This window comes from Platalea leucorodia (genome assembly GCF_965183815.1).
Source record: "Platalea leucorodia genome assembly, chromosome: Z".
NCBI classification, from domain to species: Eukaryota; Metazoa; Chordata; class Aves; order Pelecaniformes; family Threskiornithidae; genus Platalea; species Platalea leucorodia.
Window position 1 is genome coordinate 11,667,440 of NC_138858.1, and position 27,916 is coordinate 11,695,355.

General features: G+C 43.8%; 1 protein-coding gene across 1 annotated transcript in view; it reads left to right on the forward strand.

Moving 5' to 3' along the window:
• LOC309602473 (protein unc-13 homolog B) overlaps nucleotides 1-27,916 on the forward strand; it is a gene marked incomplete at its 5' end in the record, with an annotated part of 221,394 nt that overhangs the window by 83,566 nt on the left and 109,912 nt on the right. The window contains one exon of the mRNA XM_082336061.1: nucleotides 882-972. Within this exon, the coding sequence (XP_082192187.1) occupies nucleotides 882-972 (91 nt within the window). The remainder of the gene's footprint in view (nucleotides 1-881; nucleotides 973-27,916) is intronic.

The window sequence follows — 27,916 nt, forward strand, 5'->3', positions numbered from 1 at the left end:
ATCTAACTTGGATACTCCGGCATCACTGGCTCCCTTTCTCTCCACTTTCTGGCAGTGCTTTCCTGTCTCCATGGAATATGCATGGAACTGAGCTCTGAACATTGATCCTTAGACTTGCACCTGAGCTAGATGTGTAGCATGGATGCACATTGCTTTCAGATATGGGTTTTTCGTACCGTCAGCAGTGCGGGGTGCTTTGCAGACAGGAGAAGATGTTTTTTTCAGTGATACACCTCAGCATCATACAAAAGAAGGAATGCAACCAAAGGCCCAATGTATCCTGTGGTCAGAGAGTGTGAAACGTGCTGTGGGGCAGCGAGGTGGAGCATTTGTGCCAGATGCACATGCCCTGTTGAAAAGCTGTAGGAAGGGGTGGAGTGAGAAAGGTGCAACGAATGAGGAAAAACACAGCTGAGCCCTGTTGCCAGTGTTTCCACTGAAGAGGGGCTGTAAATTCGTAGCAGAAGGGGTGAGTAGGAAGAGGCAGTGGTTAGAAGGGACCTGCAACAGACATGGTGATGGAAAATCTTCCATCTGCCTCTTTGTGTGTGCAGTTATGATACCAACGTGTTGAACTGGCTTGATTAGGTATCTTGGACTGATTTCCTGATGTTCTGATCAACATCATCGTACTCCTGCGGCTGGATTGTATCCTAGCTTATATCTTTCAGCTCATCAGTTTCCAAGACAGTTCCTTCGTATAAGGAAACCTCTGCTTTAGCCTCTCACTTCCCAGGGCGCGTGCAGGGCTGTGTTGACCGGAGCCTGTTGGTTACTTCAGCTTACAGAGCTGAAGCTGTGATTGCATTGTGTAACATTGAATCTTTAATGCTACAGCTGCGTGTTTTTCATATAGTGATTTTCTGTTTCTTGCCTTTAAGCTACCATGGTGACAACGAGCCACCACCATTCCCTCCAGGAAGAGCCCATTGGATTAGAGCCATTAGCAAAGTTCGACTGCGGCTTCAAGAGGTAGGGTGGAGTATTGCTTCACTCCTTCTCTGTGCTACCTGGGTTTTAGATCTGTGGCTGAAAGTGTCATTTCTTCTTCCTTGTAAGACACGTCCTACAGTTTTGTTGTTTTGCAGACAAAAATTTAATCAAATGTATTGTATAGGACTGCAGCATGTTGTGATGGTCTTGGAGCTATCTAATTCTACCAAACATTTTGAACATTCTTGTGTGGAACTAGAGATGAACATAAGAAAAGATGCAGAAGCAGAGAAATTAGCTCTGAATTTGTAAATAGTAATAATAATGTCTGGGGCTAAATGGTTTGTGTTAAACTGTTCGAAATGAAGACTTTTTCTGAAGGCAACTTGAGGAGAGGTTGTTAGCTTAGTAGGAGTTATCTGTATTATTTGTCGTGTGAAAATGTTCCTTGGGAAACTTTACATCAAATATTTTTATATATACTAATTGAAAGTGGGTGTATAATAAGTCTTGGTATTTCCATCTCATGAAAGTAAGATTTAAAAATAAATAATCTTGATTTGGGAAGTCAAAAGGAAAAGGTTGTGACATTTTCTTCAACAGTATAAACACTCTTGTTTTAGAAAACAGCGATTAAGGCCCAGAAAGTTGTTGTTTTTTCAAAAAAAGTCTTATGCTTTCATCCATCTGTATGCCCACAGAAAGATAACATATGGTGTTCATATTCTATAGATGATAAAACTACTGCCTACTACCCAAAGTGCAGAGTTAATGTATTTTATTTAGAAATACTACTTTCTTCTGTAGGTCTCTTGTTTTGTTTTTATAAGAAATTATTTTACAGTGTCTATCAGTAACAGGACTTTTCTTTCTCTTCTGGATTTGTTGCAAATCTTTAGGAAAACAATTTTTTTTTTCTTTTTTTTTTGTGTCTGGGGAGGTATCTGAAGTGCCATAGCAGAAGTAGTTTTTCCCATGGCTTATCTGGATTGTAAACTCTTTCCCATCTAACAATTACTGTTACTTCACTTCTGAGCAGAAGGGAATCTGGTTGAAGCTGTCAACATGACACAGAAAGTGAAATTTAAGAATACCATTAGTATCTAAGAAGAAAAGGAACTTCTGTTGTGGTTTTGTAGAGCATGCAAGCAAAACAGTTTAGTTCTGTGCCTTATGGAAAACAAGTGCACAAACATACTAGAAGGGACAAGAGGTTCAGTGATGCTTCTAATGCTTCTGCCTGGATATCTCTTTTTTTTTTTTTTTTTTTTTTTTTTTTTTTTTTTCTGAGAGAGTACAAGGTCCATGAGGTGGTTCAGCATCAGTCTTTGTGTTTCTGCTGATCTGGAAGGAAGACCTGCTTTGAGATAACTGTTACAGAAACACTGGTTTAGTTACAATAGAATCACAGAATGTCCTGAGTTGGAAGGGACCCACAAGGATCATCGAGTCCAACTCCTGTCCCTGCACAGGACAGCCCCAAAATTCACACCATGTGTCTGAGGGCGTTGTCCAAATGCTGCTTAAATGTTGTCAGGCTCGGCACCATGACTACCTCCTGGGGGAGCCTGTCCCAGCGCTCCACCACCCTCTGGGTGCAGAACCTTTTCCTAATGCCCAACCTAACCCCCCCGGAACATCTTCCTGGTGTTCCCTCGGGTCCTGTCACTGGTCGCCAGGGAGAAGAGATCAGCGCCTGCCCCTCCTCCTTCCCTCATGAGGAAGCTGTAGACCGCGATGAGGTCTCCCCTCAGTCTCCTCTTCTCCAGGCTGAACTGACCAAGTGACTTCAGCCGCTCCTCGTGCGGCTTCCCTCCAATCCCTTCACCGTCTTTGTGGCTCTCCTCTGGACACTCTCCAGTAGCTTTGTATCCTTTTTGTACTGTGGCGCCCAAAACTGCACACAGTGCTCAAGGTGAGGCCGCACCAGGGCAGAGTAGAGTGGGACAATCCCCTCCCTCGACCGGCCAGCAATACAGTGCTTGATGCACCCCAGGACACGGTTGGCCCTCCTGGCTGCCAGGGCACGCTCTTGGCTCATGTTCAACTTGCCGTTGACCAGAACCCCCAGCTCCCTCTCTGCGGGGCGGCTCTCCAGCCTCTCCTTCCCCAGTCTGTAGGTACATCCAGGGTTGCCACGTCCCAGGTGCAAAATCCGGCACTTGCCCTTGCTAAACTTCATCCGGTTGGTGATTGCCCAGCTCTCTAATTTGTCCAGATCTCTTTGCAGGGCCTCTCTGCCCTCGAGAGCGTCAACAGCTCCTCCCAATTTTGTGTCATCGGTAAACTTTGATAACAAACCTTCAAGTCCTGCATCCAAGTCCTTTATGAAGATATTGAAGAGCACTGGCCCTAAGACGGATCCCTGCGGAGCCCCGCTAATGACTGGTCGCCAGCGCGATGTGACCCCATTTACTGTAAGCCTTTAAGCCCGACCCGCCTGCCAATGGCTCACCCATTGCATTCTGTGTTTATCCAGCTGTATGCTGGACATTTTGTCCAGGAGGATACTGTGAGAAACAGTATCAAAGGCTTTACCGAAGTCCCAAAAGATTACATCGACTGGCTTCCTTTGGCCAGCTAGGTGGGTTACCTTGTCGTAGAAGGACATCAAGTTTGTTAAGGAGGACTTTCCCCTGGTGACCCCGTGCTGGCTGGGGCCAATGACTGCTTTGTCTTTCAGGTGTTTTTCAATACCTCCCAGAATAATCTTCTCCATGATTTTGCCAGGCACAGAGGAGAGACTGACAGGCCTGTAGTTAGCGGGGCCATCCCTGTTGCCCTTCTTGAAGACTGGGACAACGTTTGCCAGCTTCCAGTCAACTGGGACCTCTCCAGATTCCCAAGAGCATTGAAAAATCATTGAGAGAGGTCTCGCTATGACATCAGCCAGCTCTCTAAGCACCCTCGGATGAATCCCACCAGGCCCCACTGACTTACAGGGACCCAGCTGGAGCAGCAAATCCTGCACAAGTTTGGGGTTGGTTGGGAGTCTGTCATTCTCATAGTCATGGTTCTCTAGCCCAGAGCTAGAGGGGGTCCCAGAGGCCATCATCGGTGTTGAAGACCGAGGCGAAGAAAGCACTAAATGTCTCTGCTTTCCTTCTGTCCCTGTTTGTGAGGTGACCGTGCTCATCAAGTAACGGGCCAATGTTATTTCTGGCCTGCCTTTTGCTATCTACATACTTAAAAAACCCCTTTTTATTGTCCTTCACAGTACTGGCCAGCTTCAGCTCTAGTTGAGCTTTGGCCGTGCGTCTTTCCTCCCTACGGTGGCGAACGGCATCCCTGTAGTCCTCCCAGGTTGCCTGACCTTGCTTCCAGTGGCCATACATTTTCTTTTTTCGTCTTAGTTCTAGCATAAGATCCCTGCTCAGCCAAACCGGCCTTCTACCTCGCCTGCTTGACTTCCGACATTTTGGAATTGCCTGCTCCTGTGCTCTTAGGAGGTGGTACTTAGAAAGTGACGAGCACTGATGGACCCCAGCAGCTTCAGAATTTTTTTCGCAGAGGACCTTCCTAAGTAGTTCCCTGGGCAGCCTGAAGTCAGCTCTGCTCACCTCCAGAGTCGAGGTCTTGCTGGCAGTTTTCCTCCTGTTACCACAGATTGTAAATTTGACTGCTTTGTGGTTGCTGTGGCCAAGGCAGCCACCAATGGCCACTTCACCCACGAGACCCTCTCAGTTGGGAAGCAGCAGGTCGAGGAAGGCACCTTTCCTGGTTGGTGCTCTTAGTACTTGTATCAAGAAGGTATCATCCAGATGCTTTAAGAATCTTCTGGACCTGCTTGTACCAGCTGTGTGGTATTTCCAGGTGACATCTGGCAAGTTGAAGTCCCCTATAAAGACAAGGGCAGATGACTTGGAAGCATCCATTAGTTTCTTAAAGAATAACTCATCCATGTCATCATCGTGGCTGGGTGGCCTATAGTAGACTCCCACCATGACATCTGCTTTATTTGTCTGTCCCTTAATCCTTACCCAGAGGCTCTCAGCTGTGCCATTGCCAACTGCTAGCTCCATGCATTCCAGCCCCTCCACTGCACACAGTGCCACCCCGCTGCCTCGCCTGCCCTGCCTGTCCCTCCTGAAGAGCCTGTAGCCATCCATCAGGGCACACCAGTCACAGGACTCGTCCCACCAGGTTTCGCTTATGCCTATGACATCGTATCTCTGGGACTGGGCCAAGGCATCTAGCTCCTCCTGCTTGTTCCTCAGGCTGCGTGCATTTGTGTAAAAACACTTCAAGTGTGGTTCATTGTGCCTGTTGCCTCGTGGAGCAGCCTGAGGAACCTCACTAGCACGCAGCTCCTTGAACTTTGGTGTGCCTTCCCATTGCGAATAGCAAAATGTCATCGTTTGCTTTGCCTTGGCTGCTCCTAACAACTACTGATTCCAACAAAAAACGTAAGAGAGAGCTTTCCAGCAGCCTGCTCCAGGGCTTAGCTGTCTTTACTGTCTGAAGGCTTTTCCTAACCTCTGCTCTAGATCTCTCTTGTGCCATACATATCCATTTCCCATGATTGGGACAAGAAGTAAAGGAGCAGAACTGATTCCCTTCCTCTCTGGGACAGTGAAGGGCTACTGTAAAGAGAGGACAAAGCCCCACTCGCTCTTCTCATGTTCACTAAATGACCCTTTTACTTTTAGCCTTTTCTTGTGAGTTTTTTTTAGGCACTCCTTAATCAGGCTGTCATTTTTTTTTTTTTTCATTTTTCCTTTCTTTGTTTTTCCTGAAGTGCAGTGTCCAAAGCTGAATGTAGAAACCCAGCTGAGAGACTGCTCATGTGCACGATGGAGCAACGAAGACTTTGTTCCCCAGGCTGTGATCCTGATATCCCAAGATATCAGGTATCCTGCTGTGGTGGTGCCTTTTTATCGCAGGCTAACACTGATGCATAGTTAGCCTGTTATCCTTTCCAGAGCTGAGGTTCCTTCTGAAGAAGTGCTTTGTCAGTTGTTCCCTAGCCTAATTTGTGTTGGATTACAGCTGAATATGGCTTTGCACTTGTTCTTACAGAATTGGTTTTTTTCACTCCTTGAGCACATTGCTGTCTGTCTCTTCCTAATCTGTTATGCCTACAAATCCTTCACGTTGTATGTGAAAGAGTTGTGTAGTACCCAAGCTGCCAGGCTGTGTGCTACCAGAGCTGCCTGAGGGACCCTGCTTGATACATTCTTTGAGTTTGAGTACTCGGAGTATAATTTTTTCCAGTGTGTTTGCATCTGTTTTAGCAGTTTCATCCCGACCTCAGGATATAAAACTTCTGCTGTTCTTCTACCCCCAAGACTAATCTACCTTGTCATAGAAGGAAGTTAAATGCATTTGACACACTTCTACTCTTGATGAAACCATATTATTTCTCTCCTTTTTATGTTTTAGAAGATTTGCAAATAATTTGATTATTTGTTCCAGTCTTCAATTCCCAGGAGCAGGGGGGGGAAGTCAAGTTAGCACTTTCATAATTATCCAAGTTCTCCTCTTCCTATTTTTTAAGGATAAATGCTTGCTTTACCCTTTTCAGATCTTCAAGTACATTGCCTGTTTTTCAAGTTCTTAGTGCCTTGTGATTGTCAGTGTTGTAACCTAGTACCTGAGGATGAAGATTTATCAGGGCCAGCTGACTTAGAAATAACTACCTTATCTGTTTGCTTTCAAATTTGTTTTCCTTTACTGCAGGCTAGTTTTTATAATGTGCTAAACTTTTTTCCCCCCTTTTTTAAAAAGCAATAATAATTCTGTCAGCTGCCAGGCTGCAGTTGTCCCTGTCAGTGAATACCTGAAGCAATTAAGGTGTCAAATGTTCCAGCCTTCTTAATGCCACCTGATGATGGTTTTGTCATCCTGTGAGCAGCAGCCATTTTTTGTTATATTGTATGTTCACTGCTAGGAGTTTAATTTTGTGCTTTGGCCTTTTGATTTCTTTCCTGTGCAATCATCCTTGTCCTTAAAAACTTTATCAAGAAGATATCTGTAGTTCGAGGTTCAAGCGCTCTGAAGAGCTTGTGATTTTTTTGGACAGGTCTCTCATTGTATGTCCTTTCCTTCCTCTTCACTGGGATAGCTTGTGATTCTTGTTTGTTAATGCTGTTTCATTAACTGTTAACAGCTTCCTGAACTCCTGGTCCTTTAAGCCTGTTTCTCATGAGCTCTAGCCACTGATTTTCTGAGGTTTTTATTAGTCTGTGTTCTTGGATTACATATTGTTTTTCTAGCTTACCTAATTCCTTTCCTTCCAAGATACCAGGAAGACTGTCACAGTTTTCTCAGATGCATTTACATCCCCGTTTCTCTCTGTACTCTTGCTCAAATCTAGAGGAGCATCTATGCTCGTTGCTTTCTGCACCTGGTGCATCACCATCAGCTCGTTCCTAGATCTTGTTTGAAAGTCAGTGGTACGAATACAGACTATCTGGGTAAGTATCAGGATTTGAAAGGTCCCTGCGATGAAAGTCTAACCAGGTGGTTCTGTTGGTAGTTATATGTCTCATTTCTCTGATCACCCTATTAACATCTTCCCATCTTCTATCATTACCTAGAAGCTTTCAAGAGGACTATCCTCTTCTTTTGTTCCAGCGCTTAGAGCAGCTGCTTATGTCCCTAATGTTCAAAGTGATGTCTCCAGCTCTTCTCCAAGTTCCCCTTCCTCAATGCACAATGTCATTTCATTAATACGCATGGAGCTCCAGTTCACCGATCCGAACTGCTGGATTCCTCTCACATAGACTACTGAAACCGTTCTCATGACTCTCAATTGTTAATGAACTGGCTGGAATTTGAAAGAAAGAAAAGGAAAAAAAAGACAGACACCCAAGAAGTTTCCATATGTGATGTGATTATAAATCCCCTGAGCAATTCAGCCTCCTACCTGGGAAGAGATTAATATTCATGTGAATAATGTACATGCATCCTACAGCACCATGAGTCAGAGAAATGTAGTATTTTAATTAAGACTTGACAGTTAAAAAATGGCACAGGAATTTGTGCATGTTAAGCTTTGTGGTAGCATGCACGGTTTTTTTTCCTTCACTTCTGCTGTTTTGCTTGTTCTCTTTCTGTGTTTGTGAAGAGGGAACTTAATTATTCCAGAATCAAACTAGGGTTTTCAGCCCTGAGAGGGATGACTCAATAATTCTCACCTTCACACTTAGAACTTTGTCTACAAAGAGGGATTAATTGATAGCTCGTCTGCTGCAGTCCCTCTATGGGAGCTTCTTTTCTAGAAGAAGAACAAACACATAGCTTTTGCACCTTCAACTTGCAACCCTCCTTAACTGAAATAGCCTTCAGCTAGGGACACGGCTGTGTGACTTTTAAAGTTAGGCAAACTTGAATCTGAGTTTTGTATAACACAGAAGAACTGGCAGACTGGAGAAGAGGAAAAAATCAGTCAAATAATGAAATTGCCTCTCTTACCAATTCTTTCAAGTACATTTAAGTGTTACAAGAAGGTGTGGGGTCTAGGATTTTATCCACTTATATTGAGTTTGTTTATGGGGGAAGAAGTCTTATGCATCATTTTCCTCTTATGTCAGGAGATTAAATACATCCATTTACTTGTTTTCATTTAAAAAACAAAGTCATTGGAGCAGTGTTTCCTCTTTGATTTTTCTTCTTCTAGATGCCATTTTATACCAATTATTTTGATTTTAATCTTTGTTTTTCCCTGTTAAATGTCAATACTCTGTTCTTTTTGACTGCTATGTAACTAGATCACTTACCAAGATGGCAGATGTGGTTCCTGACATCGTTTTTTCTGGAATATGATAAGCACCTGCAGCAGCGGGGCTAAATGACTATACTCCTCTGGTCTTACAGGTACCCAGTCGTATCTTAAGTCTTACTTTCCCATGCCCCATAGTTTCACAGTCAGCACTTCTGATCAAGCATCTGCAAGTGTTTCAGAACCATCACGGTATCACTTTTAAAAGCCCTGGTCCAAGGGAAGGTGTTGTATTGGTGATTTTGGAGCGTGAAGCCCTGTTTTTATTTTGAGAAAGAAAGCTGTTGGTGCAAACCACCGCTGATGTAGCCCTGAAGAGTCCTTTCTGGACTTCTGCTATTCCACTGTTAGTGAGGAGACCAGCCAGGCACTGACTGGTGCCAGTTTTGGTTGCTAGCTTCATTTTAAGTTACCTGCCTTCCCCCACTCCCCACGTGTGAACCCAGGCCAGTAAAACCACGTACTGTACACCAGCCCAGATGGCTAGTGGAGGACATGCCTGCTCTGAGCCAGTCACCAAAAGATTAGAAACTGTCCCTTTCCACCTCTCGTGAACTGTGCCGTCCATGCAACAGTTTACTCTGGGCATTTTATTTCCCTTAAGCTTTGTTGCCTAGGTGTCTTTTTATCAGTCCCGTGAAGATGAGTAAGCTCTGCATTTTCAAAGCCTCCCACACAGTGGCAAAGAAGCAAACTGAAGCACTGTGACTCTAACAGAGTTACTAGAAACTTCTATTCAAACAAAAACTACATCCTACATCTCCAATTAAACGTCTTCCTTCTTTTCTACCTGTTGTATTTATGAAGGCTGTCTTTAACCTCCACCAAAATACCAGCATTGCTGATCAAATGTCCCAGGGATCAGGGTTGGTGGGGATCTGTAGAACACAGTTGTGCTCATGAAATTGCTGTTCCTACACCAGAGAGGAGAGCAGGTCTGTGTAGGTAAGATGTGATCCGAGGGTCACTGCCAGCTGTAGTGCAGACTGACTGTTGTCAGGTGGCTGTACTTGCTATGGCAGTCAAATGCTTTTTGCATACCTTATCTATAAAATGCATATGTGGCTTTTGGATCCCTTAGGGATTGCACAACAATAATTATTTAGAAAGCATTTAAATACAAAAGTAGCAGTGTTGTGCTACTATCTCCCCATGCCATAATCTTACTTGCCTGTGTTGCATCTGAGCGTACAGACAGGCAAGTCTTGTGGGACTCTCCAAAGCCCTTCACAGCTTTCCCAAGGCAGCTTTTAGTGTGGGGTGATTCCCTGGTGCTTGAACAACCTGGGTCTGTTGTCTCTTCTGGGTGCTTCTCTGCGAGAGAAGGTTCCGCTGACACGCTGTACTGAGAGGAAGAAACGCTGCTTTCATCTCAGAGTGTCTTAAATAAGATATCTGCATACTCATATCTGTTTCAAATACAATGCATGTTTATTTATCTTTACTGAAATTCTTGGAGACCTACTATCGTTTTTCAACCTGCTCTACATTAAATTTGAACTGTTATAATATAGCAAAGAGACAATTATTTGTGTGTACACACTAGACAATAGTGTTGTGCCTTCATTAGCTGCTGTTGTGATTTTTAATTGGCTTCTTTATAACCTTATCTCCAGTGGGAAAAATCAGCAGGCTTGCCCTTTTTAGAGTGGTTACACTAAAATTAAGAGAAATGCTCTCTTGTGGAATATGTGCTGGTCAGAAATGCTTTTCATAATGACCACAGCAGCTAGGAGCCCGTTCAGTTGCTAACAGGATTTTCTGTGAGCTTCTTTGAGCATATCAATGTATTGACCTTCAACCTCTATTGACCTCTGCTAAAAACCAGTTTTGGTGTTGATGGTCAGTATTCCCCAGCACACGGGACATCTGTCCCCTTCAGAGACAGCAGAGTTCCTCCATACATTCCTGTTGCTGGTTAGAAAAAACCCAAACAAACTTGAGGAGTTTTCTTAGTCATAACAGGAGTTTGCAGAGTGGATAGCTAACTTTCTTATAAAACTATTTTACTTTTTCACTGCAGGACTCCTGTGGGCTCGCAAGACCAGGGGTAGCCGCCCCAAGAACGCAAAGAATCCTGACTTGTTATTTCTTTTCCTGACCTATAATAGTGTTCAGGACTATAGCTTTGTTTATCTAGCTTTGTATTGTAAATTCTGCATATCTGTAAGTCAAAATTCTTACGAAGCCCTTGAATGGGAATCCAAGGGTAGTTTACTTTTCTTCCAAGGTTTTTCCATTTATTTCCTTAAAAATAAAGGGAAGGTGTTTGTGCAGCATCTGGGATATAATTTACAAACATGGGATGTTCCACAATCAGGTGCATCTCTTACTTTGTGCCAATACTGCACATTAAATTCAGGTAATCCAGTTTGGCTGAACTTCTGTTCTCTTGACTTGTAAGGTCATAATGGCAGTACTGGGATGCATGCGGATAGTCTGCCGTTATGTTTCATTATTTTTTTACTTGAAACACTTCATGTGTGAGTCTTTGATTCTGGAGTGGAAGCTGGATGGAAAGCGGATGCTGCTTTTGCAAAGTGTGGGTTTTTTTGGGGGTGGGTGGGAGGTTTGACTTTCTGAATTTGACTAGGATGTGACAGGTGGCAGACCCCTCTGCAGAACAGCCAGCAGCTTAAGCTAGAATATATCTAGAATAAGGAGGGAACAGGACTCTAGTTCCTGATCTAAACTGGGCAATACTGAGATTTTAACTTAGGTTTCCTATGGTTTAGAAAAGTGCATTGACTGCTAAGCTGTAACACTCTTCTAGGGAATGACTCTTCCCTGTGCTCCCTTCCCTGTTTGGGCGTCTTAGACCAGAGAAATATTCCTGTTCAAATTCATTGTGGTCCTGTAAAACAAATTTTAGTTCTCACAAGTTGGTGTTTTCTGAAGGAAAAGGTGTCTTATTCACCTTCCTTCCTCTCCGTGGGAATTGTACCTCTGCTGATCAGAGAGCAAGTTGTGGGTGGCAGCGGTGGGCTGGCAATGTGGATAGATGACTTCACGTCTTGTACAGCTCCTAGGTTCTCAATTAGAGTACGCACCCAGAATTGCTGCCTTTTTTTCCTCTGGTGTCGTTTCTCTTAGGCAATCTGGTCACAGTAATTTCTGTGTTTGTTATCTCCAGAAGTGACTTGTGTGTTGCAGACTGAAGGAACTATACATGTGCACAGAGCACCTCTGAACCGGGATGAACTACACCACCTGCCTGGTGCTGCCCAGCTTGCATTCACGTTTGTACCAAGACTTTTCCAGATACTTTGTCGAGCAAGTGCTTTTCCCAGGACCCCTGCTGCGGCAGTTGTCTGAAGCTTTCAGGAAAAATGGAACCTAGATCTGTTTGGAGGGTGGACCAATCTTCTAAGTAGTATATAGTAAAGGCTGTAGAAGAATACTAAAAATGTTGGGGCTGAGGCAACCATTGCCACCTTATGCAAAACTCTCCTCTTTGCATGTTGTTTTGGGGATGTAATGGCAGAAGGAATTACAGCAGTGTGCTCTGCTAATAGAGGCTTGTATCTGGTGTGGAGTGGGACGCAGAAACCCATGGTGTCCTGACCACCTCGACATGGCGCTCGCACATGGTGCTCATCAGTAGAAACTGAGAGAGCCTCATCTCGCATTGGAGTAAGTCAGTTCCTCCTGCTCAGAATAGGGGTGCAATGGGAGAGGTGGGTGGGGGGACTCCTACCTGCCACATACGCAACCCTTAAAAATAACATTGGCTGTTGGGAGAGCCAGACTTCACACTCTTATTTTTAAGGCTCTGTGTGGGAGGAGGGGATATTTCCCAGTGTTGTGTATTACTGAAGCAATCTGTACAAGAAATGCTGCACCAGAGAGATAGCAGTGGGCTTTGGCTTACAAAGCACAAGACTTGGGGAAAAGATGAGCTAACCAGCACGGGCTGAGAGCATCATAAATGAAGTGTTAACTTTTCGTGCAATGTTAGCAAATGCTTTGAATAACATGATAACTTCATAGAAAAAGGCAGTAGGCCAGAAAAAAAGGGTTTGGTACGTGACGGTTTTGTCTTTTAGTGTTGTTTTTCTTTCACTTCTTTTCCAAGCTGCATTGTTATGCAACTTGTTTAGATGTAGGGCAGGGTTGCCTGGCACGCATCTGAGCTGATTTTTGGAGTTGTATAAGGGTTGCTGTAACTGGAATCTTCTAGTACTGTGCATCTGGATTTAAGTAAGACGATTGCTTTTTTCCCTTCCATTGTAAAAGTGGCATTTGGATGTCAAAATGCTGTGAATAATGCTTAATGTAATGCCTGAAGACAGCAGGACTCCAGTTCTGGCTGGTGCTACATAGTATGTAAAATAGAGTAGCATTTTTATTTTCTGCACATTTTAATGTCAATGATTTATTGAATTCAAGCCACTTGAAGGTCTTGTGGTACAGCTGTCTCTTAGGAGGTAGTTCTTGCTAGGGGATACAAGAACTTTCTTTGCATCCAGACTCCTTTCTTGGCAACCAAACAGGACTTCTAAACCATATCGTGGCCACCAGCAAGTTATCTACTGTCTGCTCATATTTAGAGTCTGAACAATTTTGTGACATTGTGGGGGACTAATCAGAGGAGCCTGGATCAAGCTGCGTGTTCATTTCCGTTGCTGTGATGGTTAATCCCTGGCACTTTGAAAAAGGGCTTTTTGGCGGTTCCCCTTCGGTTTCATTTGAAACCTGTACTTGGTAAAGGTGGGACCAGTTCTTCCTCTCCTTGGCTTTTGAGTCTGTAAGGAAATGCCTGCAGCCTTTCCTGGCAGCCTGTGAGCTGGGTTTGTAACCTGCATCCTCTGCTGAAAGATGCTTGAGAACATCGAGGTATCGGGTGTCTGTTCTGCAGGGAGAATTTCCTGAACACATTGACAGCTTCATCCTTTGTGTGCTATAAAACTGAAGATAATTTAGGCATAAAGCTGGGGTGAAATCCCAAATGTAGCTTGAGATTTTCATCTGTTGCTCAAGCACGCAGGTATCAGGAAGGGCTGTGTTAAGTCTGAGTGCTGATCTGCTGGGGTGCTGTAAGCACCGAGTCTCATGCTGTACAGGATAGCTTGTGCCTTCAGGCTTGCAGGATGATGGGGTACCAAGTGAGCAGCCGTGCTACTCTGGCCTACGGGAGTATTCTGTTTTAAAACTGGAGGATCCTGTTTAAACCACTCATGCATTGGACCAGGGGGAGAGAAGAAAGGGCTGTTCTGGGTAACTATGGGCTCATTTAGTCTGCCCTCGCTAGCAAGTGTTACTGCCTGGCAAATGGGAAATTAGTAAAAACACTAATTGCATGCTGCTTTATACTCTGTACTACACTGTGACAGACCAGGTGGGCAGTAGGTCTCATCTGCCTGTATTTCTGTAATATTTCTAATATGCCATGTAGGAAACCAGCAAATGGTTTGGAGAAGATGGGAGCTATGGCAAAAATCAGAGAATAGGTTATGGAAATGGGAGAGGGGACACCGGGGTAGTCCTGGAAGGGGAGGTGCTGAGGATGTGCGAGATGAGACCAAACAAGTATGGCTCAGCTTAGCAGACTGGAAGCCGAGAGCGGATGTTGCTGCCATGTACTAATAGAGCAGGGGAGTAAATATTGGCAAGTTTACAGCTAAAGGTTAATGTTAGCACAAGAACAGGAGGGTATAAGCTGGTTATGAACAAACCCAGGCTAGAAATCAGCAATTTTTCTAATTGTTAGTCAACAGCTTCCAAATGGGTTTCTTTGCCCTTTCTGTTCCTAATTAATCTAAAAACGGGTCTGTTTATGAAAGCTATTATATGACAGTCGCCTGTGGGAGCAAAGAATGGGACTTCATCATCCAGGAAGCCTATAAGTAGGCTGTGAGAAATGTCCGTGGAACCACTGCCTCCGTAACTATTTTTCGTAGCGTGGCCTCCCCGTGTTCACACTGCCCACCCGCCTGCCTGTGCTGCCGAGCTGTGCCACGTTGCAGGACGCTGTGGGTTTCAGAGCACAACCAGAGGTGCGTAGGAGAGCTATTTGCTACTTAGATGCTGTCACTGAAGTAAAATTGTGAAAACATACTGCAGCCCGTCTTGGATGGTGGCTTTTCCACACAGCTGCACAGTAGATATTAAGGATGCTAGGCTGTGTGAGGGGTTTCTTGAAGAACGGTACTTATTAGTGACTCATGCCTGGTAATGAACCTGTCATAGATATAATTTTGTTTTCTGACAAATGTTCAAGTGGTAACAGTTTCGGAAAATATGGTGTAGTTTGTAAACAGGTTTGTTCTTAAATGAGATTTTTAAAAATTCCCCATGGGATTTCAGTTGCTTATTTAGACAGTAAATTGCAATTGAACCTATATTCATTAAAAGTTTTTAAAAGCTAACCCTGGAAAATTATTTTCTAGGAGAGCTTGGAGAGCAACAGAGAATATCAAGACAAAATCGGTGATGTATACTAAAAAGGAGATAATAGAGCTATCCAGCTAGAAGGGAATTTAGATTTAGCATTGAACTGATTTACCTATTTAGTCTCACTTTGGTCAATACTTTAAGTTGTTACATCCAAGAATATATGAAATACAAATAGAGGTTGATTTATGTAAAAGAGCAGTTTATTTTAACCATGTTTCCATCTGTTTTTTATTTTGTTAATGGGTCAATATTCACCTTGTGTTTTAAGACAACACACACTTTTTTGAGAAACTGCTATTGAGAAGCTGAGAGTGCTGGATTTTATTGCAATTTATTTAATTTTTTCTATTTTTATTCAGTGCATGTTAGTGCAGCAGATTAAAATGCATGTGAGTATTTTTGTAATATCTCATATAATGGGTACTTATAGAATCATAGAATCATTGAATGGTTTGGGTTGGAAGGGACCTTTAAAGGCCATCTAGTCCAAACCCCTGCAGTGAGCAGGGACATCTACAACCAGATCAGGTTGCTCAGAGCCCTGTCCAACCTGACCTTGAATGTTTCCAGGGATGGGGCATCTACAGCCTCTCTGGGCAACCCATTCCAGTGTTTCACCACCCTCATCGTAAAAAATTTCTTCCTTATATCTAGTCTCAATCTACCCTCTTTTAGTTTAAAACCATCGCCCCTTGTCCTTTTGCAACAGGGCCTTGAAGGATCCAGTTTTGTCTACAAAAATATCTATAGATTGGCTGGTGTATTCACTCTGAATTTTGTTATGCCTAATTTAAGGAACTTAATTTAAAGCAAGTACGACTCTCCTTCATATTTTGTGACATGCATACATGTTACTCATCCTAATTAAGTCGCTCTATTTTTAGCTCGCAGTAGTAATAGCAAGTTAATATACAACTGTGTACAGCTGCCAGCATCATCCCTTTTTCATCCTGTCTTGACATCAACTTGTCTCCAGTTTTGGAGAAGGTGGGGTGGCTTCCGTGACCTGATAGCACAGGGCTGGGGCAGCAGCTACTGGAATGACCCCCTGCCATCCCTGCTCAGTATTTGGGTGTGTTTTGGTCAAACTGTGCTTGTCCCTCCCATCATGGACTTGCCAAAGGGACTAATTGGCTTCTCAGTCACTTGAGCTAGGTCAGCTATCTAATCAAAGCCTGGTTTGTAGTGCAATTTTCATCCCCTTGCAGAGGCTTTCTAAATCCAGTCATTTTCATTTTTTTGCATTAAATTTCCTCCCTGTCAGGGGAGAAGACTGACTGGGTTTCTAGACCCAGTTAATTCAGGCCCATTGGTAGAGCCTGTCAAGTGTCTTTACTGGAGGTGTGAAAGCTGTGTCTGAGCTTATTAATACGGGTGTGATTGCTGGAGTCAGCTTTGTCAGAGCTGTGGTGTGGCAGTGCCCCATTTTCCTTGTTCAGTACCTACGCTAACAGTGTCCTCAGAGACTGACAGAGGCATATATGTGGTTCATAACAAATATTTATGGGCTATTTTTGTTCATTAATCAACTGCTGCCTTCTGCAGGGAATATAAATATACAAAATTTATTCCTACCTACAGAGAAAAGCACATTATTTAAGCCAGGAGTCATGAAGACGAAGGTAGGGTGGTAAATAAGATTCTTCCCCTGCTTTTTGAAAGTTGGTGCATCTGTAGCAAATGAGGAGGAAAGTGCTGGCAGAGGAAGCAATCCGTCAGCAGAGGTAGCTGGGCATTGCTCCATGTGGTTATTAGTTGTTATTCCTCTGCCACACTGTTACGTGATGCTGGACAAGCCAGGGTGGCTTTTGAAGAGGGTTTTTCCATTGCCTTTCCCTGTGATCCATTAATTGATTTCTGGTTATTTGACTTAAGATGGTGGAAATGAGCCATCAGAGCAGTAAGCGAAGCCAGACTTTGTAGAGTTTGGTATGCTCCAAACTTAAGTACTCTGAAAAGTCAGGCTTTTATTACCTTGAGATGGCTGTCCAAACAGAGAAAAAGGTCTTGACTTAAGTCTGCCCTCTCTCTTCGCTTGTAACGGGTACTTTTTCACTTCACAGGTATGCTATGAAAACACCAATTAATGCTTGAATTACTTGAGTAATATGGTGATGAGCGCAAAGGATACTCCTTAGCCCACTGCATGTAACAGTGATGTGACTGCATGTAATGGTAGGGCCTGGCTGCAATACAATAAATGGTGCATGTGGTCGTGCTTCGAATAACATGAAGGAAACAATACTAAATAGTGTCTTGTTCAGTGAGCAGTAGGACAGCCTCTCTGTTCGCTGAGAAAGGGGTTTACCTCCAACCGGAGAAGGAATTGTCTTTAAGTTCATACTGGGTGCTACTCTGTAGGATCAAGGTGCTGAATTCCTGTTGCCAAATCGTTATATGTTGGCCCTACCTTTTGCAGAATGCACAAACAGTTTTGTCAGAGACCATTTCCCTGCTCTCACTGTCAAGCTCAGGTAGAAAACCACGCTCTAAGGTGTTTGAACTAAGCCGTTGTGTTGTGGACAGCTGGGTTGCCATGCAGACCATCCGTGGGGAGCAATGCACCTTCATCTTTTGTCACTGGAGAAGTGAACTGCAAGGGGTGACGGTACTCCACTAGCACCAGGGTCTCTAACAGCACGCCAAGATTACATGCAAAGTTAAGACACACTGGTGCCTGTTACCAGTTACATGTGTTACCACGTGGTTTCCTACCTGAGACAGGTTCTGCAACGATATAGGTAAGGAGCAATAAAACCGAGACCTGAGCAGTATGTGAAGAGATAAACTAGACCATCTATCTTTGTCAAAAGCATCCCTGAAAAATGCACGTACTCCCTCTTGTTAAAACCTTCTGGGATAGAGATTTTGTAGCTTCCTTAGGCAATCCATGCTCGCTTATACTTACAATTAAGAGCTTTTCCAGGTGCCTAACCTAGCTTTCCACTGGTGCAAGTTAAGCCTGTAATTTCTTTATCTGTATTTACAATAGAAATGCTGAATAGTTTACTTCCCTTCTGCTTGCCTCAACAAGTTCATGTTTAAAGGCTGTTATATCTACCTGAGGTCTGCATTTCACAGCATCTGCAACTTCTCCTTCCCAGGTTTCTTGATCAAAAAAGCAATTACAGCTCTAATTGAGAGTATAATTTAAGGTTTTTCCACCTCCAGCATATGTCTGTGCTCAGATGCCTTTGCATTTTGGTGATGCTGATTATTTAATTAGATGTGCAATTAAGACATTGATTGGAATTTTCTAATTTTGAGAAATACCAAGTCCTTATGTTTTGGATGGCATTAGGAGGGAGAGAGATGTAATTTGAAGGAGGAAGCAGCAGAGGGAGAGTTTTCTCTGCTATAAATGCATCCTCACTGCCTGTTGACCTAAGGTATTCAAGCTGAGTCTAGTTTAAAAGCCAGTATTACAGTTGTTTCTGGTATGGGGGCATCTGGTTGGTAAAATTTTTGAATCAGCTAAGTTGCAGAGGGCAGCACAGATTTGCTAAGAGTCCATCTTCTACTTGTACTTCTTGATTAAAAATGGAGAATGACAATGCAGCTAGAGAAGGATTTCCACGCTTTTGGATGGGCAGCCAAAACCCAGGACAAGAGCTCTGGGGGCATTTGGTTGTTTTCAGCAGCACATTTGAGGAAGGTTTTCCATCTGTAACTGCTGGGACGCAAGGGGACAACATGCTACGCCAGAGCCTGTCACCTGAGACAGCTTTGCTTTTAAAGCCTGACTCTGACTTTGAAGGCTGGCGTGGGCTGTGATGAGTGGGGTTGGCACTGTCTCGGCAGCGGCTTCGGAGGAGGTGAGGCTTGTTTGTGCCCCGGCGTGGCTGGAACTTACTGGATGAGGAATAAAACAGCCTCTTCTGTGAGCTGCTGGGCTGCAGAGCTGGTAGTATTTGGTTTTGTATTGCAAAAGTCAGGAGTGCAAACATCCATGTGGAAACAAGAATGGGGCAAGCAGGTTTAGCCGATGCATTTAAAGGGCTGCTTCGGATCATCTCTTAGGAAAGGCTTTGTCAGTTGTTGCAAGAGACAGTGATGACTATAAACAAATCAAATGGAGGATGATTTTAATCTGAGCTTTTTTGACTTTATGACCAACACCCCTTTAAGGATTTTGCACCTTAAAATTTCCCATGCCGGAGTAAATCTGTTCTAGCCCCAGGAGGAATTTTTGACTGGTGTGGTGGCAGCAGCCTCAGAGGGAAGGAAGGAGGTGGAAGGACTCACTGCAGGCAGCTGTAAGGTCTCTTTGCAATACCTGCCTGATAAAAATCAGCTTAAACTGTTAAATGTAAAGATTTGTAGCCCGGCAAAAGTATTAGTGCTACGTTAACTCATTTTTTTCATTAACCTTATAAAAATCTCACTCCTTGAATCTTGCTGCATTCTTTGTCTTGGAACTATCTTTTATTCCCAGGCTATGTGACGGTCTTTCCTTCTCTTAGTTCAGAAATGTCCATCTCTCAGGGTTCAGCAGACATCCTTACAATCAAATAATGTTAACATGTGGAGTGTAAACATATTTCATATGAAGACAAGTCAGCCAGTGGTTTGGTCTCACCTATTTACAACAGAGGGACTTACATGGCCTGTCTTTGGAAGGTATACAGTCCCAATATCTCTGATCTTTAGCAGTTTTTTCAACATGCCAGTGCTGCTATTCTTGCCTTTCTATAAGCCAAATAATTCACCTCTTTCTTTTATGGGAGGAATAAACCCTTTTTCAGGAGGGAGAACTTTTGGGGAAGATTGTCTCCTTCCTTTTCTTCAAGTGCTTCAAGGCCGATGCCTGGCCATTATCAGCTTCCAAGGTGCTTGGGGTGCTGTAGGAAGGACTTGTGCCTTTGTTCCCTTCCAAGCTTACAGGTTACCCTTGCACCTTGCCTTACCCTTTCCTAAGGGGAAAAGAAAGAATCGGTGCTTTGAGTGACACCTTGCTTAAAGAAACTTGTTCTTGCATCTGAAAGCAGCATCTTAAGCATATGTGTCTCATAAGTGTGTTCTGGAGCTATTGTAATGACATAAACGGCATTGACGGGGTGGTTTTAAATGCCTTGGAATATACAGTCTCCTCTCTTCCAGGCTTCTGTCACAGCAGCACTGTTTAGGTTGTGGTGATGCACAGCTCCTCAAAGCGTGGTATTCATTGAGGACAGCTGTCAAACAGCAGGAGGTCACTGCTTTTTCATTAACACTTCAGTCTTTAGGCCGCTGATTGATTTGATCTTCTTGTGGCTTTGAAGAAGATAATAAATAGCATGTTTTCACTGCTGAATCAATTGATAAACTTTATACTGCGTCTTTGAACTTCTAAGGTCTAATGCAGCTCTGAACCCAAACTACTGTACGGAGAACTCTGTCTCTAGGGAGATGTAGCAAGCAGTTTCATTTGGGACAGATGGTTCTTATTTTTCTTCCAGTGAAACAAATGAAATATTTATTTTAGAGAGCTCTTGGGTCAGAGATGTCCGAGGCCATTTGTGAGATGAATTAAAGCTGAGTGTGAGCTGGATAGAATTTCTCTCTGCTGTTCCAGACAAGCTCTCTCCATTGGCTTTTCTCTCTTCTCTCTGGTCTTTTTTCCCCTCTTGTCCCTCTTTTCATCTCTCTAGGTAACATTCTCATCCTCTAATTTACTTAGCCCCCCCAGTTTTGTACTTCCCCAAGAGCCAGGACACTAGAAGCGTTCTTGCTTGTCTTCCTGCAGGGAGAAGGGGTGTGAGTGTGGGAGAGGGAGGAGCAGGACCTGTGCTCGAAGGATGCTCATTTTCCTTTGGTTAATCCACTCGTGCTTGCAAAGGAATTGCTTACTTTTACAATTTTATCAGTAATTCAGTACTTTGCAGGAAGTTGGAATGAAATAGATAATGAGGATTAAAAAAGAAGAAAGGGTAATGTATACCTCGCAGACATCAAAGCATTTGGCCTATATAGCTGAGCCTTGGTTTTATCAGTTTTAATAACTCCCTGCTGGCTCAACCTAAAATTAAAATCTGTTGGTGAATTAAAAAATTGCAGTAAGAAGTATTTAAATTTTTAAGTGGAAGTTTATTTCTCTAGAAGAAGGCAAATAACTCAGTGCTCTGAGCCTTAAGGTAAAGCACACTCTTTCTCATAGGCTTTTTTTAGATGCAAGTCATGCCTATTTTTCCCGAGTCCAAATTTTCTTCATTATTTCAGTAAACAAAACATCCCTGAAAAGCAAAGCCTGTATCAATCTCCTGTGCATTGGGCAAGGGTTTTTAAATGTTTGAAAGGTGCAATCTTCCTTGCTTCTGAGGGTACCTGTGTTTTTGTCTTTTCATAGCCACGTTTTCCTGTCCAGCTCCTTGTGAGCTGTGGTGAGGGCTGTGACATTTTCCAGCACTTCATTGCTCATGACCTCCGTTAGCGATGTCTTTTGTTTCTTTCCCTAATGAGACTTTCTTGCTTTTTCCATATTTTTTTTTCCTATTCCTGTTCTTATAAGGCAGCCATGGGAGTGCTGGGATTTTATGTGACAGTGCTTGGAAATCTGCACAGGCTCTTTGGGTCTCAAGAGGTGTGGCTGGGGGATCGTGTTTGGCCCGAGTACATTTTTGACTTGGATGTGCTAATGTCTGGTGTTGATGGCTGCAGGGATGGGTAAAGACCAAGAAAGAAAGATGTCAAGGACAGAGGCAGTGACAGCAAGATTCCATCGGCACTACCTGTAGTGGGATCTTTGGAAAAAGTAAGGCATGTAAAAGCCTGGGAGGCTGTCTAACGGATGCTTCAGGTGCTATAGAGAGTTAATGTGAATAAGAAAGAGTTGTCTGATGGATGCTTAATTTTTTTTTTAAACTGTTGCTGTGAAAGAGACCCCTCGCAAGATCTTTTTTGTCTTATTCATATGCAGAGCTTTGAAGATACTAAGTGCTGCACAAATCCTGGGTTGCATTTTTATTTTCTCAGTTGGGCAGTCTTCATCCTTATGTGGATGAATTTGATACGGAGCTCCGGCTCTGAGCTCAAGTGCTATAATTGGTGTGTTTAGTAGCAATCATTTCTATTGCAGTGGAACTCGGTGCCCTCAGTTGGGTAGGAGCCCTGTTCTCCTGGCAGGTTGCGAACATATAATGAGAAACTCGGGGTCAGACTCTTAAAACCATTTAAAGCTAAAGCACTTCTGAAAATCTGACCTATGGTCCCTGCCCCTGCAGCAAGGGAAAGAGCAAAAAGAGGGTTTTTCTGGGGCATGGAGGATATGAGTGGCCACAGAGGAATGCCAGCCTTACAGAGGGTCTGAAGGGAGGTCGGTGGCCTGGTTGCTGTGCCTGGCTGCAAGGGGCTGCGCATGGAAAGAGTGGAGGGGTACTGTTCACCTGTGGTGCTGATGAGACACGGTATTGTCAACCATGGCATCGGTCTGCCAGTGTGATGTCCATCCAGCAAACGAGCTGATGGGGACACCAGCCTGGCTGTTGTCAGCTGATGCTTCAGCGAGGTGCTGGGATGGAGCTGTTGGACCAGAGGGTAGCGGGTGCCAGGAGAATATCCCATGCAGCGAGGGCAGGGCTGGGAGCGCAGTCATGCTTGTGGAGGAAGTGGTGAATAAACGTTGATATTGGTGTAGGTAAGAGATTGGGGGGGAAGTATCATTCACAGCAAGGCTGGCTCACAAGGAGGTAGGAGGTATTTGAGCAGATGGGAGGATGGTGGCATTTCCACAGCGAAGTCATATAGGCCTCTTCAAAATCCCACCTGACGCTGTGAAAAGGCTTTGCTTTGAAAGATGCAATGAGTTGTCCTTAAGCAAAACCAGGAAATGTGCGCAGCTCCCATACAGTGCCTTTGGTGCTAAGGTTGCTAAAGGGTGCTAAAGGTGCTTTGGGAAGGAGGTGGGTGCTTGTGTTGGGTGCGTGGAGAAGGGAGACAGGATGAAGGGAGCATTTGTGAAAAGGAGGATGTGAATGTGGACTAGCTGGCCAGGAGGACTTTCTTAGCAGCAGTGTGTTGGTGCCCCTGGAGCAACTTGTGGGGCACATAACTGGTGCCTTTAATGCAGGCACTTCTTGCAGGATGAGTGCCTGCTGCTGCTCACTCCCAGGAGAGGTGTGTCGGTACAACGTGAGCGGATCTGATTCTGTGCACAACACTTCTGCAGTCATTCTTTTATGTAACAATGTGACTTTTATTTTTGGGAAACGCAAGATCACCGGGTGTTCAATCCCCCACACTCGTAGCAGAACTGGTGCTAGTCTTCCTTGGAAACTGGATACGATTCATTTCAGTGAGGGCATCACTGAATTTTGCGGGTTAGCCTGGGGGTGAACAGGAGATATAAAAATAAACATCTCTATCAGCGTTGGGCGAAGAATCTTCTTGGAGCTGGTTAATTATGTTGAGTGCTGGGCTTTTTTCCCCAGCCCCCCTGCTCCGCAGTCCTGCAGGATGCCAGGAGTCAGGCAGAGTGCTTTTCCAGCACAGATCGGCTCGCTGCGCTGTACTGCCTGCTCTCGTAATGCCAAAGGAGTGCGTTTTGTCTTTAGTCAGATTGGCTCCATCAGTTCGTATTTCCTTCTGAATGGATAATAAAGTGGAGAATCATTTCGAGGCAAGGAGTGCTGGTGCGCAAGCGAAGCGGGGAGGCTGCGTGTATGAGGAGCTAGGCAGTAAGCAGCTGACGAGGAGGAGTAAAGTAGCAATAGCTGCACAGCTTTCTCTCTGCCTCTGAAGTACAATATTTTCTGTTGAGTCACAACTGAAGAGAAGGATGAAGTTTTAACTGTACTTGGTACTGCCTGAGAAAGGGAAAAGATGCACTGTGGTGGTGAACTAAAGAATTTCTGTTGAGGGATACTCCTGGAGGCTGACAGGATTTCTGCATTTTTGGCTTTTACATTTATTGGCTTCTGCTGTTTTTTGCTTTTTGGATTTTTAGTAGCTGTTTGTATATTTTTTTTTTCCCCTTCAAAACATGCCTTCAACTTTACGTGATTTCTCATCCTAGTGCTGCTGTGGAACGGGATACTCTCGGTGCCTTTAACGTTGCTTTCCCCAGTACCTGAGATGGGACACCAGCAATATGTTGATAACCTCCATAGTGCAAGTTCATTATCTGGTGCACCTTTAACAAGATTAGGAATCCTTCAGGACTTGTCTTTTCTATGAGAACAAGCTATTGTATTCTGTAGTTTTCTATTAATTCTATACACTTCCTTTACATTTTAACCTTTTATTTTATTTTGAAGCAGCAAGGTAAGTGAATGATTGGAACAAATGAAGTGGCTAGGTATAAACTGCAAGTAGGCAGCAACCAAGGAGAATTGTTCTTTATTTTTAGAGTGGGCTCTGTGTGTGTGTGTGTATTTACTTTAGCAATACAATAGCTCTATTGGAAGCCGACTGGATTTAAACACGTGCTTTGTAAAAAAAAAAAAAAAAAAAAAAAAAAAAAAAAAATTACTCTTAGTATGTTCATTTGTATGCTCTATTTCTTAGTTTTTGTGTTCACCCGTTAGACACTAATTGTAGATGTCTTATTGCTGGTACAATTGAGGTTGTGTCTGTTTACTTCTCCTACTTTTCTGTTAAGAGGGTTTGTATCTCAGCTGGAATTTGACATCAAAATCACTACGTGAAGAAGAGTTAAAGGGAAAGGGATTTGGGGATAATTTGAATTTGATCATTTGAAAAGCAAATAGCTTGAGAGTAATTAAATTACTGGCTTGTTTCTTCCTTAAATGTCACTTAAAACAGGCTTGCTTTTAACCCAGAGTATTTGTCATTGGCCTGATTTCCAATGCTGAGAAGCTTGTGAGCTGATGAGATGAGATGAAATGACTGGCATGCAGGAGCGATGAGGATGCTGTACAAGCTCGTGAATCAGAGCAGATGGTGTGACTGTTTCAGATATCTTTTCAGTTTTCATTCCTTTTATACGGGCAGCTTTCTTTTGCTAATGGAGTGAGCCTTTGGGGGATAAAGATCAAGACTTAATACAGAATGCTAAGGTCTTCTGTCCTCAAGATGAAAAGCAGAAAGCTTATAGAAGTAAAGCTGCAGTTTCAGCCCAGGAGGATTTTAGTTGCAGAGTGCTGAAGTTTAGCAACATGAGCTGGAAAACCCTAATTATTCCATCAGCTGCCTACGTTACCTTCACCCAGCCTGGCTGAACGCTGCTGAGCGTCTGCTCTAAAGGAGCGCAGGACAGGTCAGACACAGTGAGCGAGCTCCTGTAGCACCAGTCTGTACCGCAGCTGTGCTAGCACTGCCCTGACAACAAAAGTTGGATCTCCTAATTTGTCGCCCTGGGTTGGTGAGTGCTGCTTGTCCCTCCCCTACCAGAGCGTCCCTGTGAGCTGAGGCACCGTTGCCTGGAAGACCAGCTCCAGACCTCCTCAGTGAGTAATCAAGAGTTTTGAGAAAATTCTTAGGGATGAGTGTTTCCTGGTGGTTCTTGTCAGAAATGTAGCACTTAGAGAGTTCACACTATTGCTTCAGCACTGGGTTGTAAATTGGATTACAAGTAGAGGAAAGGTACAGCATGTTCTGTTTCTGTTAGTCAAACCAGAGCTCTTAGCATCCTTCAGCACTTTCATAATGGTGCAAGCGAACCTTATTTAAAGCAGAAGTAATGGGTTTGCACTGGCAGTGCTATCTGTCTGCTCTCCCGTTAGAGGCAGCTGAGTAATCAGAAACCTTTCCCCAAAGCCTAGCAGGCATTTCTACAGCCCTGATCCCAAGGCCAGCTAACTTGTCAGCATGCTCCAGTGCTTGTGCTTCAGTTCTTAGTGCTGTTTCCTTTAAACAAAAAGTTGATTCTTGCTCCTGGCTCATCTGTTCAATATAATAGTTGGTCCTTAGGATGCTGACCTGGGAAAAATCTGTTTTAAGGAAGAGCTGGTGCTTTAGGTTGTTATGGGTAAACAATTTACTGATTGATTCAGCTGTGTACAAAACCCACATGCCCTGGAAATAAGGGGGCTGCTGAACTTAATTGCTCCTCTGTTTCCTCTTAACCGGAGCAGTAGCTATCAGCAGTTTTTGTTATTTGCTGCCAAGGCTTGAAGTAACTTTACGTAAGAACGACAGAAGCAGCTGTGATTTCTCTTCTTTTTTTAGCAGTCAGTTATCCTTTTTGCCTTTTTCTCAGCACAGGCTGGTCTCAGAACTAGGTAGGTGCCTCAGCTTGCTGCCGGCTAGGCATGAGCCTTGCACTTCCACGGTCGGCGGCTTCCAGCCTGTGCCTCCCTCGGCACTTGGGGACAACCCCTATTTCTGTCTCTGGATGCCACCTTTTCTTGGCCACCGGGTAATGACAGACCTCATTTGTTACTGCAACTGGTGCATCGCTGTGCCAGCCACTGCCGCTTTTAGATAGCAGAAAAAGCTGTGATAAAAGGATGTGGCTGCAGAGGGAATGAGCACATCTCGAAGAACGGCAGGGCTACCTGGTGCCGAGGTGCTCTCTGGGGGCTCCCAAGACAGCTGGACTTAAAAGGCCTGAACATCTCAATCCCTCTCCATCTGTGCTCACAGAAGTGATGCCGAGGGGATGACCAACATTCGTCCCATTTTACAGAAAGCTGAGTCACACTTAGCAACTTTGGTGGCGTCCCCTACGTTTGTAGGGGGTATTAAGGAGTTAAGGCAGGGTGTGCTATCTCCTTGCTCTACTATGTAGCAATACTCTTTAATTACATGAATTTAATTTCATGCTGTTTCGCAACAGAATTTTTTACGCTGGTGAATGCACATGCAACACTTCAGTGGGTGTTTTACCTCATACTTAGTGATTTTTACTGTTCCTTCACTCAGCAAAACATTATTCAGAGGTGGTTTTTCCCCTCAGTTGAATGGTTTTCTGTAAAAGGTAAGAAATAACTGTGATACGGGAGGTGCAGAACCGTGTAATTCATTCAGCCAATATGCAGTGTCTCCATCAGTTTTCCACCATGAGGGTGACTGTCTGGCCAAACCCGACCTTTTGTCACATCTACCAAACTGCTTTGGAAAGGTTTCAAGTGTGTTTTTTCTAAAGCGTGATAGGCTGGCTCCCGTTGATGTCTGCATTGAAGTGTTCTGACGTGGTTTTTGCTCAGCTTTATTGAAACGGACATGTACGTGCAGATGAAGCCTGGAAAACATCATTGGAAGTGCATAAAGATTTTGGAAAGTTCTACAAGCAGGGCTGGGATGTGGTTTCGCAGCTCGTGCAGTAATTCCTGAACAAGAATCTAGGTTGAGGCTTGGCTGCAAAGGGACTGTGAAAGGGTTACCAAGGGACTGTGTAATAGTTTCTTTGCTCACACTGTTTTGTTTTTAAAAGAATTTTCATCCTTTTGTAACTACTGTCTTTTCAATAGCATGGATGTATTTCCTCTTCAAGCCACTGTGAAGTGCCACGCGTCTCTTCTACACCTTACTTTTAGCAGAAATGTCCTGAGATGAACACATTTTTCAAGAGAACGTTTTGTCCTCCAGTCCTGCTGCTCCTCACCCAGGAGCGCTCAGCTCAGTACCTTCTTGTTCTGATAATTCGTGCCAGGACTCAAAAGTTAGAGTTTTTGTTAATTACCAAGAGAAGGTTTGAAAAGAGACACATTTTCAGAAGCAAGCAATAATGCCGTGTTTAGGTATGATCCAACCCAAAATTAAATCTAATCATGTTAATTAGAAAATTGCGTGCTCACCTCCAGAAGTCATACATCAGCAAAGCGGTGGTAACCTTTCATATCTCTGTCAAGCCTTGTTGTTAGGATGCTTTCAGCAATTAATGTGCTTAAAAATGCTATAATATTCCCAGGAAGAGTTGATGTTTCAGCATGCGGAGTGCTGGGGCGATGTTGCTATGGCAGCCTTAACCATGATTTTTTTTCTCTT